The sequence below is a fragment of the Sesamum indicum genome, linkage group LG9 (assembly GCF_000512975.1).
Source record: "Sesamum indicum cultivar Zhongzhi No. 13 linkage group LG9, S_indicum_v1.0, whole genome shotgun sequence".
Taxonomy (NCBI): Eukaryota; Viridiplantae; Streptophyta; class Magnoliopsida; order Lamiales; family Pedaliaceae; genus Sesamum; species Sesamum indicum.
In genome coordinates, this window is record NC_026153.1 from 12,173,926 (window position 1) to 12,191,394 (window position 17,469).

Sequence of the window (17,469 nt, forward strand, 5' to 3'; positions counted from 1 at the left end):
TCATTGGTATTTAAATATTGGTTGGTATATATCTTGAGATATTTTATTAGACTTTTATTACATAAATATTTCTTTGTATCTAATGCACTAGCACAGGAAGAATATCTTGCAAAAATGAGTTCTAATGATGTTTCTTCCCAGGCTTCATTCGATCTCTCAACTTAGTATGATATAACTGGAGGTCCTTCTAAAGGACGCTTATATGGATTTGGATGTGGCTCGTCATATACAAGTGCAAGTTCAGTCAGTTCTATTGTTAAAGCATCTAAGGAGAAGCTTAATAAGTTAATAAAAGTTGTGGAGGATATGCGCTCTAATGCTACAAAGATAGAAGAAGAGTTTTCCAGACAGAAGAAGAAAATAGAAAATTTCTTGAACCTGCTCTTGAAGAAGCTCGAAAGAGGGAGGCAGACCTATAAGAATTGGTTTATAAATTACTTCAAGATATGGGATACAGAAACCATCAATTTGGTGGTGGGTCTGGACAGCAGGAGCACAACAATCCAGGAAAGATCATTAGTTTCTTTTTTCTATTGGTTGTTTATGACTTAGTTTATGTTGATTTGGGTTGTATTTTGACTTACTTTTATTGGTTTCGGAGTGCAGACATTGATATTATTTAGTAGTCTTTGGATAATACAATGACATCAATTATATTATTGTTGGTTGAATTATGAGTATCTTTTTTGTTATTATTTATTGTTGTTGGCTTGGAAAATTCAGATTTTGGTATTGATTGAATACATTTGATGGTTTAATGAGCAGGATATTAATTTGGGTACAGAAATTAAAAAATCTGTCAAAATAATTAGAGACGGATTAGAGAAAGAAAATTTTGGAAGTTTAGAACTAGAATAGAGATGGAAATTTGTGGGGTCAAGTGGGAGTTTGTCAGAATAGGTGACCAAAAAGCCAATTAGATTGGTCTTTTATGTAATTTGTTCTGAAAATTTCGGTGTAGTTGTAACATTGTTTATGAATAAAGTGAGTATTCATTATTTGGCAATTGTATTTGTTGTGCTCACTGATTATGTTTATAAGCTTAACATCACAACAAAGCCCACAAATCAAATTGTATAACCTATGTAATTGGAGTGCTCATTGGATGGTGGCCATGAAATCAATTTCTGATGGTTAGGTTTGAAGTGTTCCAAGTCAAGACCTCGAGAATAGGCATTGAGAGTCCTATTGAGACTTGCACTAAAATTGCATTCATTGGATAAGTCCGTGTTTCATCGATGACAGACATTGGACGTCTATGCAATTTTAGTGGGTTGTTGACAAGGTTGTCAAGCCGATTGAATTGACTCGCGGGAAGTCGTCATATGGAAGCCTTGGAGGTTTTGTCAATATTACTAGATCTTCTTGATACTACGGGATTAGTCCTTGGACTTGAGGAACCATGGTAGTTTCATGCATATGATGGCTATATCTTAGATCTGGCGAAAGATGACTGTATCTTGGATGTGGTCATTACAAGTTTTGTTCAATGTAATCAGAATATGTAGTGAGGACGGTGGGTTCCAAGATAGAATCCGTTACCTGTTAGTATATGACAGTCGAGTCTCGTATGCACTCTGAGATGGTTTGTGCTCTTAGGGTCTGTGGCCGCAGCGATTGGTTGAGTAGAGAATGGTTTCCTACGTCAATTAATAGAGCCAACACATCTCGAGTTATTGAGCATAGTGCCTTGTCTAGGATGGGAATCGACGCCCAATTCCATGCCCTAGACTTAGATCGGGAGACGGATGATGGAAGGACTGTACCCACATGGTACTCAGGAACCTAAATATTCACACCAACATTCACCTAATCTCTAGTGCCATGGACCGTTGCTAGACAGCGAATTTTCTACTAATGGTTAATTGGAAATAAATTAATTAAATTGGATTTAATTAATCATTGTGTTGGACACAAGCCTAAGTTTAGCTGAGGGTGAACCTAAAGAGTCACACACAAATTACTATGGAATTGGTGGAATTAATTAGAAATAATTCAAGAAGAAACGGATTAATTTTATTGAATTAAATTGATTCTTTGAATTTAATTTAATTGGGCGTCGTCAACCACCCCCACCACCAGGTAAGTCCCTGATTTTTATTTTTTGAATTTTTTTCGTTGATTTATTTTAAAATTTTTACAATTATTATGTTATTTTTTTAATATTTGTAGAATTAGTGTGTAATTTCTCATTTCTGTAATTTAAGAAATTTTCTGAATTTTTTGTCATTTTGTAAATTTCTGAATGTTTACCTAATTTCTGAAACTTTTATCATTTTGTATAATTTTAAAAAAAATTCAGAAATTTCGCCTAATATCTGAATTTTTTTGAAATTTCTGAAATTTTTTTAGAATTACAGAATTTTAAAAGAAATTCAGAAATTATGCATCAATTTTTGGATTTATTTTATTTTCTGTAATTTTAAAAATATGCCAAAATTTTTCCATAACTTTTGATTTTTTTATTTTCTGTAACTTTAGAAAAAAATATGGACCTGAATGCAATTTTTAGGGAAAAATAAAGCATAAAATAAATTTAGGATAAGTAATTTTTAGGGAAAAAAATTGGACCTTAATGTAATTTTATGTGAAATTTGGACCTTAATGTAATTTAAGGTAAAATTTGGACCTAAATACAATAATAAGGAAAATTCTGTATTTTAGGAAAGAATTGATCATTAATGTAATATTAGGCAAAAATTTGGACCTAAATGCTGTTTCTAGGAGAATTATGTATTAGACAGATTAAATTGAAGCTTAATGTAATTTAACGCTAAATTTGGACCTAAATACGATAATAAAGAAAATTATGCATTTTAGGAAAGAAATTAGGCATTAATGTAATATTAGGCAAAATTTGGATGCAAATGCAATTTCTAGGAGAATTATGTATTAGACAGAAAAAATTTGGACCTTAATATAATTTAGACCTTAATGCAATTAGTACGAAATATTTGGACCTTTAACTAATTAAATAAAATTTTTAGGAAATTAATTAATCGACCTTATATAGTTAATGCCAATTTTAGGGAAATAATGAAATTTTTATAATTATTTGAAGGAAAAAATTAGGGCCTTAATACAATTTTTAGGATAAATTTGGACTTTAATGAAAATAGTAGGAATTTTACAAAAAAAAAAATTAATTTTATCAATAATAAAATACAATTATGTATTTTTAATGTTAATAATTTTTTCAATAGTAGATACTGACGATCGGTGCTCCGCCACCCCGGGACGAGGTCGTGGCCGGACCGTGATCGTGCCCGCGGCTGTGGCTCTCCCAATGCTATTTGGGATGATCTAGCGGATGCACCTCTGACCGCCACATCCTCAAAGGGAGTGTTCCAGTCCCCGTCGATACCTGCAGACTCCCCCGTAATGGGGTCAGATGCAACGGCAAGGACCAACAGTCCACAGGCCTCGGCGAGGCCATGGGATGCACCACTACCACCACCACCACTAGCGCCACTACTTTCCCTAGTGGCCCAGAGATATTTTATCAGCCTCCGAAATGCGATGTACGTAGAATAATTTAGTCAATTTATTTAATATTTTTTTATTTTTGAATTAATTTTATATTTTATTATTATTTTCAGGTTCGACCATAATTTTCACACGGCCATCACAACAACTGTTACAAATAAAAAAGCAGTTACAAATTAATTTAAAAGCCATTACAAAAGCCATTTCAATAAAATAATTTTTTTGTAGTGAAACGCCTTTATAAATATTCTAATATATTCTTGTAGAGGCATTTAGTATAAATAAAATCCACACATATATGTGTCTCTTATTAGATCTAAAGACATATATAAATGACCCCAAAAATTATATATTTGTTTTTTGAAATTTTGTCTCCAAATTAAATCTTGACACTTATAAATGTCCTATTATGTTCATTTGAAGATATTTTAAAATATATTAAACAACATATATAATTGTCTCCACTATGTTTTAAGGCACAAATAATTTTCTTAAAGATCTTTTTATTTTTCTTTTTATGATATAGGGTACTTATTTGTGCCTTGTAAATCTAACAATACGATATATATAAGTGTCCCAATAGACTATAATATAGAGGCATTTTAAGCGTTCCAAATCTTCTTGTCGGCACTAAAACTTAAACTAAGTGCCCCAAAAATTATAAGCGCCCCAGTATGTACCATATTGGGGCTCATTTTTGTGCCTCAACAGAGAATTTATGTATTATAAATAAAAGTAGAATATATAAACCGACATAGCACATTAAAAAAAATAAATAAAGAAAAAAAAATTAAATTATCAGTCAATATAAAGCTTGAAAAATTGAATAATTAAGTTAATTATTTATCTTATCAGTTAAAGGATATTTTTCATTAAAAATTAGTGCAGCAGCGTCAAACCGCCACTTTATGTGTATCACACCTCTTGTTTTATAATAGTACTAGCCCTCATGCCATGGCGTTTCTATATTCATATAATAAATAATATTTCATACTTTAAAATTTATAATAAAAAAGAATAAATTATATTAGGAAGTTAAATTAGTCAAACTTGGCTAGTTGAATAAGTTAATCATCTTATCAAAATAAAGAGTATTTTTGAGATCATAAAAAATTGATGCAGTAGTTTCAAAACTACCACTTTGTCTAAATGACACATTTTTTTGGGGGTAAAATATAGATCCCCCCACCAAATGTGTGGATTCATTTTGCACTTCACTCTCCAATCTTCCTTTTTTTTTTTTTGTTATACTTTCACATTTAATCTTTTGATTTTATTGCTTTATATTTTGGGGGGAATAATGACGAAATATTTCATCTACGTGTGTTTATGCACCCAAGGGCGATTGCGTTCGGTCAGATCGTAAAGGTAAATATAGACATCTCCAAAATTAGAAAAAAAAAGAAGAAAAGTTCTAAAAAATGGCGAAAAAACAGAGAAATTTTTTAGAAAATTTAATACTTGATTTGCAGATCAACCACTTCACATCACAAGCCAAATGTAATGTTAGCGTTGGTTGAATGCACACATATGCTTGATGGTGGCATCGACAAAAATACACACGATTTATTTTTTTCTTTTTTAATTTGGGTTTGGTTTTGCCGTTTTTATATAATAAGAGTATGTTTACTATTGTTGTGAAGTTGCAGTCTTTCATGATTTTTTTCGTTTGGGTTGTTGAAGTTCAATTTCTTCATCTAGGCCAATGAGTTTTTCTTGCTTCTCATCTGGACTTTTGTTGATGTTTGTAATATTATGATGATTTTGTGGTTTGGTTGAAATTTTTTATTTGTAATTGAAGTTTAAAGTTCTTTTCTTCATTTTTGGGATTTCACACAGTTGGTTGCAAAAAGTTCATAACTTTTGGTTTGATTTTGGCTTGTTTTGTGAAGTTGTTTATATGCAAATCAGACATTCAATTTTTTGGAAGTTTTCTCCAATTTTTGGAAATTTTTTTCATTTTTTCCTATTCTTTATTTTATTTTGTTCTTTTTAGAAGGTTGGGGGCAAAGAGCAAATGAACCTATACGTTGGGTAGTGTCTTTATTTAATTCTTACAATTTTATTGAACTCAAAATTACTCCCGGACACATGAATACACGTGGGCAAAATATTCCGTCATTATTATCCAAAAAGTGCAAGAAAATAAAAAAATGGATGGAAAAGTGTTAAAAAAAAAATGATTGAGGAGCAAAGTGCAAATAATCCGTTCGTTGGGGTGTCTGCATTTTGTCCTTTTGGGGTTATTATAATAATACTGATAGATAATTATTCAACAAAACTTACCCATATGTGAAATGAGTAAAAAAAATATCTGTGAAAAAAAATTAAAAAGTTATCTCCTCCTATTTTGAAAAATGAAACAAATTATTTTTCATTAATAATTAGGACAAAAGAGATAATTTATTTTATTTTTAAAATATAAAAAATAATTTACTATATATTTTTTTGGAAATATTTTTGCTTATTTCTCATATTGAATGGTCTAAATTGTATTTTTTTTTTCGGTATATATATATATATATATATATAATAGAGTATTATACAGCTTTGTCGTTATGCATCTTGAACCCACTACCACCAAAGCTACTGACTACGAGAAAATTCCTTACTTTTCAAGGGAAAATTACCTCTCACCAGACAAAATTCAATTGTCTCTACTCGACAGAAAACAACGTTATCGAACAGCTGACACTCCACGTCGCCCACCCAAATTCCACCACCAATCACCACTCAACACTTCTCCTCCCAGACTTTTCTTCGACGTGGACATGGAAAAACCCACAAAACTCCTAGATTCTTGCAACAAAAAGGCAGAAACTGATCACCAAACCTGAATCATTGCCAAGATTCTCATGGCCCTGCGTGCTGCGCGGCCGGTGTTCTGTCAGCTCAGGGCGGAGAAACCGGCGGTGCCGGAATTTCAGAAGCTGAAGGTGGCGGAGGTGCAGCCGGATAGCAGCGGGAAGATTGTACTGCAGCCGAGGGTCTGCACTCTCAGGTCGTATGGGGGCGATCGTGGTGGGGTGATTAAGGCCAGCAACAGTGAAGATGAAGTGTCGCGTTTCTTTGAGGTTCTGTCGGATTATGTGGAGAGCTCCAAGAAAAGTCACGATTTTGAGATCATATCTGGTCGTCTTGCCATGGTACTCTCTCTCATCTCTCTCTCTCTCTCTCTCTCCCCACTTTTGTTCATCTTTTTATGATAAATTTCAGTACAGTTTATGATAAATATAGTAATACTGTTCATTGGATCATTCTGGTTAAATTTCATAGGACTCCCAAATTGTTGTCGTTTATTTTGTTGATCATGTAAGGTAAAAAGATGAAACTTTTCAGCCTGAAAGGTGGAGGTTCGAGGACTGGCCTCGTGAGAAGAATTTTATTGGAGGGGAAAAATTGTAATTTTACAATAATTTACAGAAAAAATAACCCGTTTCCGTAACTCACAGAAACTATCCTAGCAAAAGAATAGATCTTAAGTGTCGGAAGACGTAGTAAATTTTCCAAACCCATAATTATTCACTTTTCGTTTTTTCTGCACATATTTCCAATCCGATTAAGTTCAGTACCTAACATTCTTTCCTGTTGTGATTCCAGATAGTATTTGCAGCAACAGTAGGAATCGAGGTTGTGACTGGGAACTCAGTTTTCAGGAAGATGGATTTGCAAGGAATCGAGGAAGCTGCCGGTGTGTGCTTGGCAGCCATAACCAGCGCTGCCGTGTTCGCTTTGTTTTCCAGCAACCGTAACAGAGTAGGCCGCATCTTTACCACCAGCTGCAACACCTTCATCGATTCACTCATCGACAAGATCGTCGATGGCTTGTTCTACGAGATCGACATTAACGACTGGTCCGATGAAATCTGAACCTCTATTAGAAGTAATTAAACTATACAGCCAACGAGCTATGAATCAAGCGTCTTATATGCTGTCCGAAGATTATTATACTAATATTTATGCCCGTATGGGATCTCTTAAACATTGTATCTATCTACTGCTTGTAAATAGCTAGCTTGTAGTATTGATGTCTGCTGTTGCTGTGAGGCGAAAGCGGGTTGGAGATTGAGATGGTTAGATCGAGTTGATTATATAACAATGAATAATCGAAGTCTCTGTAAATAGTGAGACGGTAGTGGTTTTTTACTTAACCAGTTGCATTCGGACAAGGTAATTGTAATAAAGATTGCTGAATTATAGTGTAATATTATCCTATTATTAGTATTATCGTTCAGTTAAGGTTCGGTTTATTCTTGAGAATGGTTTTTGTGTGCATTGGGGCTGCCTGAAATTAGCATAAGAAGGCTGTTGGTATGGCTGTCTAGACAGAGGAAGAAAGTGAAGTCTGTCCGGAAATAGGATCAATTTTTTTTGTTTTTTGATTTGGTGGAAATAGGATGAAGTTGCTTGCATGTGTACATTTTGGCTTGATAATAATTTAAATAAATTTCAAGAATGATTGAAAATCTTACTTGGACCAACAATGATATGTTGGAGTCAACTAGAACGGTATTATGATAGCCCACCACAGTAGTGTTTCGTTGATTAAGTACTAAGATTGTTCCGAGTGAGGGGTTGGTTGTCGTGGTTCATTTTTGTAGTGCAATCCCATCTCCAAAAAATAAAAAAATAAAAATATAACATGGAGTAAGAGATTGAAATTTGTTATTAGACCTAGTTTGACTACGGCTATAAAATGTTCGATTAAATGTAATTTACCCCTATATTATTTAAAAAATATAAAAATATTCCTGCGAAAAAGAAGATATAAGAAACCCCCTCATCACTTGTAAGAAAGGGTAAAAAAAGAAAAAAGAACCGTTGATGTGAGTGGTATAGTACACGCGCTACTTTGAATTTCTTTTCTGTAATATAACAATAATAATTTTATCCTTATTGTAAAACCACTAGATTTAATCTTATTCCGATCAATCGCTCATACTGCATCAATAGTAGTAATGGGTACTCAAGTCACACGTATGATGAGATTCGTGGACTTGAGCTCTCTTGGGCCAAATTTCTTCACAAGCTGGAAATGGAGACCTGTAAAAAAGATCTTAGCACATCGACGCTTAAGTTAATACACAATTTTAAAATAATAAAATTTAAAAAGAAAAATATAGTAACAAAACGACGAGCTATGATGTGAAGATGGTCATGAAGTTTGTGCTAGAAAAAGTGCTTGTGTGAAAAGGAAAAACGTTACCGGTGCCTTGGGGGGTCAAACCCACTTTTATAGTTGAAGTCCCCTAGCGGGTCAGAGATCAAGGCAGGACAGGAGTCTTGCCGACCATATCTTCGATTTCCTAGGGGTCGTTGGCCATGTGTGGGGCCTCATCGGGTCCTTGTTGAATTCCATGTATGCTTCTTCATCACCTTTGCCCAAATAATCTACCACTATCTGGACGCGTGTTCTTTTGTGGAACAGGGTGGCATTGGGCCCCTTGTCCCCTTAGATCGACAGATTCCTTCCTCAATTTCATCTTTCTTGGACCCTAGTTGAGTGGGAGCTCTCGGGGCTCTCTTCGGGCCTCTTGCTTCGTTGGACATGCTTTGGTTCGTATAGGACTCTTGTATGTGGCCCATGAATTAGACCGACCATTTTTGATGATATCATTCAGTCACTTTCACTCTAAGCAGGAGGAGGTACACTTAGTCCTCTTTAGAGTAAAGATCTCTAGTAGCAATGCCTCTGCCCCCTTTTCAAAAAAGGTCTTTTGTAAGAGCATCCTTCCTTTCGAACGAAAAGGGTGGCAACCTACTCGAATTTTGGCTGCCTCGTCGGACGTGATTTGATGGCTAAAGCTTAGCTGCCTTGGGGCGTGCACACGTGTCCGCCATCCTCTGCTCCTAGTGGGAGTAAATGGTAATTGCCCCTGCTAGTAACCCACTTTCTGGGCAACCGCTTAATGAGGGGCAATTACTTGACATGAATGTGGGTAACGGCCTCCTCCTCTCTTCACTCTGTTCATCGCAACATCTCTTTCTCTTCTTCTTTAATTCCCCTCATGAGTTTGGAGAGAGAAATTTAACTTTGGAGGCCTTGCATTTCGTCTACTTCTCTCACTAACCGTAAGTTCTTTATCTTTATCTTTATCTTTTTCTTAGTTTCTTTCTAAGCTTTGTTTCTATTTATGGCTTGTTTGGACGAATCTCCACAATTAGTGGGCTAGTGGACAAATAATGACATTTCCTTTGAGGCCACATCTAGGGGCACGAGTCCTAGCTCGTCTACCTATGTAGGGGCTCAGAGATGGAGTTTGAGGTGAGCCGCCACTGCCGGCATGGTCTGTTGGATGAATCCTCAGAGTAAGAGGAGGAAGACTTTGGGGAAAATGAGGAGGAGGGTTCCTCGACAGTTGATAAGGAAAATGAGGAGTCCGAGGCGGCTAGTAATGTAGCACCGTCTAACAGCACTATGATTATATCTTTGCTAAATATCACACTTACAGTAAGCTTTGTGTACACATGTAATTGTGCACATAATTTAGTCCCTACGGAGTATATATATACACACATAATACCATCATTATCATTAGCAAATTTATTATCTCATCAACAAGATTATACGTGTGTATATCAAATACCGCAAAATGGAATCGGTATAATTAGTTCACATGTCATACTCATCTTTAATTTATATTTATACAACCTCAAAACGTTATTTCTATTTTTATTGAAGGGTGACGAAAGAACTGCATATTGGCCTGAGCAGACTGAAATGCAAGGTTTGGACCTAGCCCTTGGCGGGTAAAGATCTATATTTGAAAAATATTAGCAGAGGAATGAGCCTGCAACTTAGTAAGTAGATAATCAACACTTATTATAATAGGTGACCAGAAAGCCAATTAGATTGGCTATTTTGTAATCTATTTAAGCAAATATTTTTTTTTTGTAATACTGAATTAAATGAAGGTGAGTATTCATTTAGCCTTACTTTGTTGTTCTTACTCATGTCATTTTCATACACTGTAGTGAAGCCCACAGATCACTAATCAACCAATGAAGTTGGGTTGCACATTTGATGAAAACTATGAAACCAACTTTCGGGGGTTGGATCTAAAATGTTCCAAGTCGAGAATCCTAAGAATGGAGATCGAGGTTTTTATTGAGACTTGCACTAAATATTGCATTTCTATAAAGGGTATCGTGTTTCATAGACGATAGATCTATGACGTCTATGCAAATTTAGTGGGTGGTTGACAAACATTGTCAAGCCGTCTGAACTGACTCGCGGGGAGTCATCATATGGAATCCTGTAATGCTTGGTCAGTATGACTTGAACTTCTCGGCTCTAATAGTATGGGGTTTAGTCCTCAAATTTGAGGATCTACGCAGTCTCATATATTGAACGACTGTATATAGGGCCTGGTAAGAGATGATCATATTTTGATGTGGTTATTATAAGCCTTGTTCTAATATAGTCAGAACATGTATGAAGACTGGTGAGTTCCAACAGAGGATCCGTCGCCTATCATTAGATGATAGTGATCTCCTATGCGTTTTAATGTGTTTTGTGCTCCCGGGAGTCTATGGTAATAGAGAATGATAAAATAGGAAAGAGTTTTTCTATGTTGATCAAGTGGAGAAATATAATCAGAATATTAAGCATAGATATCTAGTCCAGGATGTGAACCAATGACCAATTTCATGCCCTAGACTGAGATCGGGAGATGGCCGATGGAAGGATCGTACCCATATTGCACTTGGTAGCCTTAAGGTTCACGCCATTATCACCTATTCTCTAGTACCATCGGCTGTTGCTAGACGACACCCATGGTTAGGGGTGCTTCCGAATTAAGTGTTAATTGAAAGCGATTAATTAAATATGATTGAATTAATTTAGTGGAAATATATTTGCCAATTAAATTGTGTGTTGACACAAGCCCAAGTCTAGTTGAGGGTGAACCTACAGAGTCACCCAAAACACCACTCAAGAAAATATTAGATTTAATTATGAATTAGTTCTAAAAAAGAATAAATTAATTTAATAGAGTTTAAATTAATTCAAGAGATAAAGGATGCGATTATTTAAATTAAATGGGATAGCGCATGTGATGGGAAGCCCAAGATTTAAATGATATGAATTAAATTTGGGTTAGGCCTAATTAATTTGATAAGATCAATTTTAATTGAACAGGATGAATTAATTAATAGGATCAATTAATTAGAGTTTCCACTTGATAATTGAATGAGATTAAATGAACCGATTTAGGCTCAATTATTTGATGGATTAATTAAATGGACTATGGGCTAGGATTTATTTGATAAAATCAAATAAATTCCATTTGGGCTTTCAAAAATTGGTAGGATTAATTCTATCAAGTCCCAAACCTATGGGTTAAATTTATTTTTAAATTAGGCCTAATAGAATATATATGTAGTCCTAGCTTGAATATATATAAATTTATATGTGATATACGTAATATATGAGGTTGTAAGGATGAGAGAGTTATTACTTGAATACTTATAGTACTAGTAGGTAGTATACTATGTGCACATATTGTACCTACTTTTGAATTAACATGCAACGTATACATACAACAAGTACATGAGATATTTTTTCTGTGTCTGTGTATAATGTATAGACTTGTGTATATGTCATTTTGTATATAATACAAAAGACAATACTCCTCTCATGCTTATCGTCTTGGCAGCTCTCTTCTCCCTCTTTTGTCTCTATTTTTGTTATTCTTAAACTAGTTTTAAGTCTCTTATACTAAGTTAATAGTGTAATCAAGACTCATGTACTGCATACACTTTACCTCTAGCAAGGTTTGATGTAGACCACCAGTGAAGTGCATGTTCGACGTGGAGGAGATCTCGTTGGTCTTTACTTGAACACATAGATGGAGGAGAAAAGCTTGAAGAAAGTTTTCAAATCGAAAAGGTAAAATTTTGTGATTACATTTCTGTCACTCTATGTTATAATAACCACTGATTTTATTTCAAACTTGTTTTACTTTGTTGAGTACCAAATGCCTGGTATTAAGGGACTAGTTCTCTTTCAATTTAAAACTTAAATATGCTTATTATCATACTTCCATTGCGTTCTTACCAAGTCTCGGGCCATACCTTTCAATAGTATCAGCCCCGTTCGGTACTCGTGGCTATTGTTTATGTAAAGTTATATGTGATATAGCATGCTTTATATGATGTAAGTGGTTGTTTTAATTTTGATTAAAGCATGATTTACATATTTTTTATGTATAATTATGTGATAGAAAATATATTGTGTTGTATTTTAATTTTTTAAAATTATATGATGTTTTAAAATATTTTAAAGAATTTGTATGATTTATTTATTTTTATTCAAATAATAAAAAGAAAGGAAGAATGAACCCCTACAACCCAGGTTCGAAACCTGGGTGTCACAGCCGCTGGAGCTGTTTTGTGCCCAGCGTGGGCACTGCACGCGCTGCGCCGCCACCTGTACGGGCACTTCCGCCTGTGCAAACGGTCGTGCTGCCGTGTGACGTTTTCGTTCCGGTAACGCCGTATATTTATGAAAATATGAAATGTGATTTTCGTAATTTTTCAAATTTTCTGAATCATTAAAATCAATTTTTGTTTATTTTTTAATTTTTGGTTAAATATGATTTTTTTCTTGCAAAATGATATTTATTAATTTTGTGAAAAATGTTTCCATGATTTTGATCAAATTATTTTGGAGTATCCAAAACTTGAATAGTCAAGGTACTTTTTAGCAAACTTTAATTGGATATTAACTTGATGAATGTAGTAAGCATTCATTTGTATCACTGTAGTTTTGTTATACTTACTATTTACGTAAAACGGTGTTTAGGTTGAAAATTGGATAACAAATGCCAACAAACCAATTGGATAACCCATGTATTTAGGTTGCAAATTGGATGACAGCTTTGAAACCAACTTTCAAGGGTTGATTTGGAATGTTCCATGTAGAGGAACTCGAGACTAGGCATCGAGAGTCTTATAGATACTTGCACTAAGTATTGTAATCATTAGATGAGTGATGTGTTTCATCAGCGACAGACGTGGGATGTCTATGAAATTTTATTGAGTTAGTTGAAAAAATTATCAACTGACTAAACTAACTCGCCGGAATCATCATATGGAAGCTTTGGAGGCTCGGTCGATATGACTGGAATTTTCGGTTCTGATAGTACCGGATTAGTGCTCGAACTTGAGGAACCATGGGAGTCACCTGCATATGATGGTTGTATCTTGAATTTGGCAAAAGATGACTGTATCTTGGATGTGGTCATTAGAAGTCTTGTCCAGTGCAGTCAGAATATGTAGTGAGGATGGTGGGTTCTAAGACAAAATCCGTTACCTGTCAGTATATGACAATCGAGTATTTTATGCGCTCAGAGATAATTCGAGCTCTTAGAGCCTGTAGCCACAACTATTGGTTGAGTAGGGAATGATTTTTTACATCAACCAATAGAGCAAATGTATCTTGAGTTATTGAGCATAGGGTCTAGTCTAGGGCATGGAACCGACGCCCAATTCCATGCCCTAGACTTAGACTGTGAGACGGATGATGCAAGGACCACACTTGTATGGTATTCTAGAGCATAAATGTTCATACCAACATTCACCTAATCATTAGTGCCATGAAGAGTTACTAGACGGCCATCCATAGTGATGGAAATTTTTAATTAATGGTAATTAGAAATAATTAATTAAATTAAATTAAGTTAATTATTTTGTCAGACACAAGCCCATGTCTAGCTGAAGATGAACCTCAAGAGTCACACAAATTACTATGGAATTGTTGGAATTAATTCGGAATTAATTCTAGATGAAATCAGTTTTTTTTTAATTGAAACCACCCGGAGGGGGGGAGGGAGCTTTTCGGAGTCCCCGATCCTTCTTTATTAAAAAAATGAGCAAATTTACAGCGGGGAGTGCTGACTCCCTATCATTTCTAACAAAGCTGTAAAATCAGGAGTACTACTCCCTTACAAATATTCGCCCAAAGCATAAATGAGGAGTACTACTCCCTTACATTTCTATATGAAATCAGTTAATTTTATTGGATTAAATTAATTCAAAAAGAATATAAATGATTGGATCATTAATTTCTTGGATTAGTTCGTTTAGGTTTAGCACTTTTAAATTAATTAGATTAATTCATTAGATTTAGCTTAATTGATTAATTTATTGGGTTTGGCTTAAATGAACACTATAATTTCCTATTAAGAGCTTTGTTATAATAACAATCTCTCATTGATACACAAAAATCGAGGAATAACATTCTTCATTTCAGTCATTTACATTATTTCATTTTCCAGCATTTTACTTTATTATTTTTCACTGCATGTGGAGAGAGCACCATTATTTGTTGCTTGGATCAAAATTATTGAATGTTCTATTATTTGAATACATTTTCTTTAGCTTAGTCAATTAATATATAAGATATTAGTATGGTATATATATGTATATAGAATGGTCTAAGCCAATCAATTATTTAAATTTTGTCCAATCGGTCGGATTAATGACTCAGTAACTTGTCATATTTGACCTCCGATTTGATTTTTAAAATATTGATCTTCATTCTGCATACCGATTTAAAAGTACCAACTGATTATCAAATTTTTAATATATTATTATGATATATATATATATATATGATGCGGTTGTCTGGAGTGGCGTGTTTCGTCTTCCAGCCAAGCAGCCCAGGAGGCCCAAGAAGGAGGATGGTGTGAGAAGGGTCTCCCACAAACTTGTCCACAAGCAAAGCCCAAGAAGATATTCTACCCAAAGGGCCTGTACATGTGGCAGTCCACACGCCAAGTGTATAAGAAGTCCTTCACGCACCCTTTACTTCTATACCTATCTCAAAAGGAAGGATTAAACGTACTAAAAGAAATCTTACGACGAATGTTGTGGGGCACATGCTGGAACTTAGATATATGCTAATAAGGCCTTAAGGGCTGGTTATTTCTGGCCCACCATGAAACATGACGCTCGACAACTAGTGAGTAAGTGCAAACGATGCCAAAGACACTCTACTCTCATACACCAGACTGTAGAACCACTTGCTACTATGTTGTCTCCATGCCCTTTCTCCCAATGGGGCATGGACATAGGGGGCTTTCCCCCTGGCCTGAGTCAAAGAAAGTTCCTCCTACTGGCTATTTATTACTTCACGAAATGGGTGGAGGCAGAGCCTCTGGCCTGAATAACGGTGGGGAAAGTAAGAAAGTTCATATGGAAGAATATTATATATCTTTTTTGAATTTCCTCGAGAAATAATCCTGACAATGGCTGATAATTCCAAAGCCACAAAATGCATGAGTGGTGTAGAGGACTACATAGTAAACAAAGATTCACTTCGGTAGCTCATCCTCAAGCAAATGGGCACATGGAGATTACTAATTGCTTGATATAAGGGATCAATAGGAGACTACACCGAGCAGAAGGATATTAGGCGGAAGAATTGACTAGTGTCTTATAGGCATGCCGAACAAACCCAATAGGTTCCACTGGATAAACTCCTTTCACTTTAGTATATGGAATAGAGGCCATCATCTCTACATAACTAGGGATGCCTTCTCATAGGATTATATATTTTCTAGAAGAAAACAATATCGAACTTCTCAAAGAAAACATAGACCTAATTGAAGAACTGCAGGAGAAAGCTTTCCTCCGCACACAACGATATAAGATTACAATGATCAGTGCCCACAACAGAAGGGTAAGAGCTCGTGGATTCCATGTTGGGGACTTAGTTTTGCGAAAGGGTTGATACCCTGAAGCTAGTAAAAAAATTAGATCCAATTTGGGAAGGGCCTTAAAATGTCACAAGGATAATAGGCCGTGGAGCCTACGAATTGGAAGATGGTGAAGAACGCCCTTTGACCAAGCCATGAAATGTGCACAATCTTAAGTTCTATGCGTAAGAAGGAAGACCTTTCTCCAAAGGTCAACACCCCCCAAGGGGCATCCTTTTAAAAAATTAATGCCTCCTACAAAGGCATCCTGCTCGAAAAATCAATGCCCCCCCAAAAAACCAACCCCCCCCCCCCCCCCCAAAGGGCCCCCCTTCCAAAAAGCCAATCCCCCCCCCCCCAAAAGGGCATCCTTCTCAAAATTCAATGCCCCTAGAGGTATATCCTGCTAGAAAAATCAATGCCTCCGTAGGGGCATCCCTCTCAACAGATCAATGCCCCCGAGAAGGACATCATCCTCGAAAACTAGCGCCTCCTCAGAGGGGCATTCTCCTCAAAAGTAACACATCCCCCAGGAGATGAGGTAAAAAATCTCTCTAAAATACTGTTATGTAAAATTTTGGGTCAGGGCCCTAAAATCATTTGGAAATAAGCCCTGTACGAAAAGAAACATGCATCCTCAATAATAAGTCTCATGAGCCCATGAAATAAGTTCAAAGCATTCGCGCCCCATTCTATCAAACCAATACCTTCCCCTCGTAGTCTAATGCATAATTAACTATATTCTCTAAAGTGGATCGCATTTCAAATTCAGGTTCAAAGAAGCAAAATGGAGTTGCTATCTTGAGGAAATTTTACAGACATTCCAAACTAAACTCAAGGCAGTAAACCTTCAAGTCCAACAAACCCCCAAGCCAAACATAAGGTAACAAGCCATCAACCCAAACACGCTTAAAGGAACAAGCAAATCAGTAAATGATTATGGGTGGTAAGCTTCAGACATTAACAAGTGAAAACAGAATTCAATAAGGCATTTTCCTTGGCTAAAACTTAGATAAGGAGGAAGGATAGAGCAAGTATCTACAAAATAAAAAATAAAATTGTTTCATCCCCACCCCATGGTAGGGGAAAGCATTCGAAGAAAAAGGATTTATTTTGCTAAGGAAAATGGGGAATACATCAACAGACTACCCCACATACGGGGCCTTTTCTTCAGCAACTTTGCAAGATGGGGTTGGAGTCTCCTATGCACCAAGTTCCTCTTAGGGGGCAGGGGCGTCCTCTATCGTCAACTCTAGGGAGCCTCCTTCTAGTACATCCTCCT

The 17,469-nt window shown here is 35.5% G+C and overlaps 1 protein-coding gene across 1 annotated transcript; it reads left to right on the forward strand.

The window, feature by feature from the left end:
* On the forward strand, positions 6,262 to 7,729 carry LOC105171257 (stress enhanced protein 2, chloroplastic). Its single transcript, XM_011092311.2, has 2 exons — positions 6,262 to 6,632; positions 7,087 to 7,729. Exons 1-2 carry the CDS (start codon positions 6,342 to 6,344, stop codon positions 7,354 to 7,356), a joined length of 561 nt encoding a protein of 186 aa, XP_011090613.1. The 5' UTR covers positions 6,262 to 6,341; the 3' UTR covers positions 7,357 to 7,729.

What these genes read in the sequence shown, in the direction of transcription:
- LOC105171257 (XM_011092311.2), top strand. Translation starts at nt 6,342, where the DNA reads ATGGCCCTGCGTGCTGCGCGGCCGGTGTTCTGTCAGCTCAGGGCGGAG. An exon ending in TATCTGGTCGTCTTGCCATG is followed by an intron (nt 6,633 to 7,086) that starts GTACTCTCTCTC and finishes TTGTGATTCCAG; the next exon opens with ATAGTATTTGCAGCAACAGT.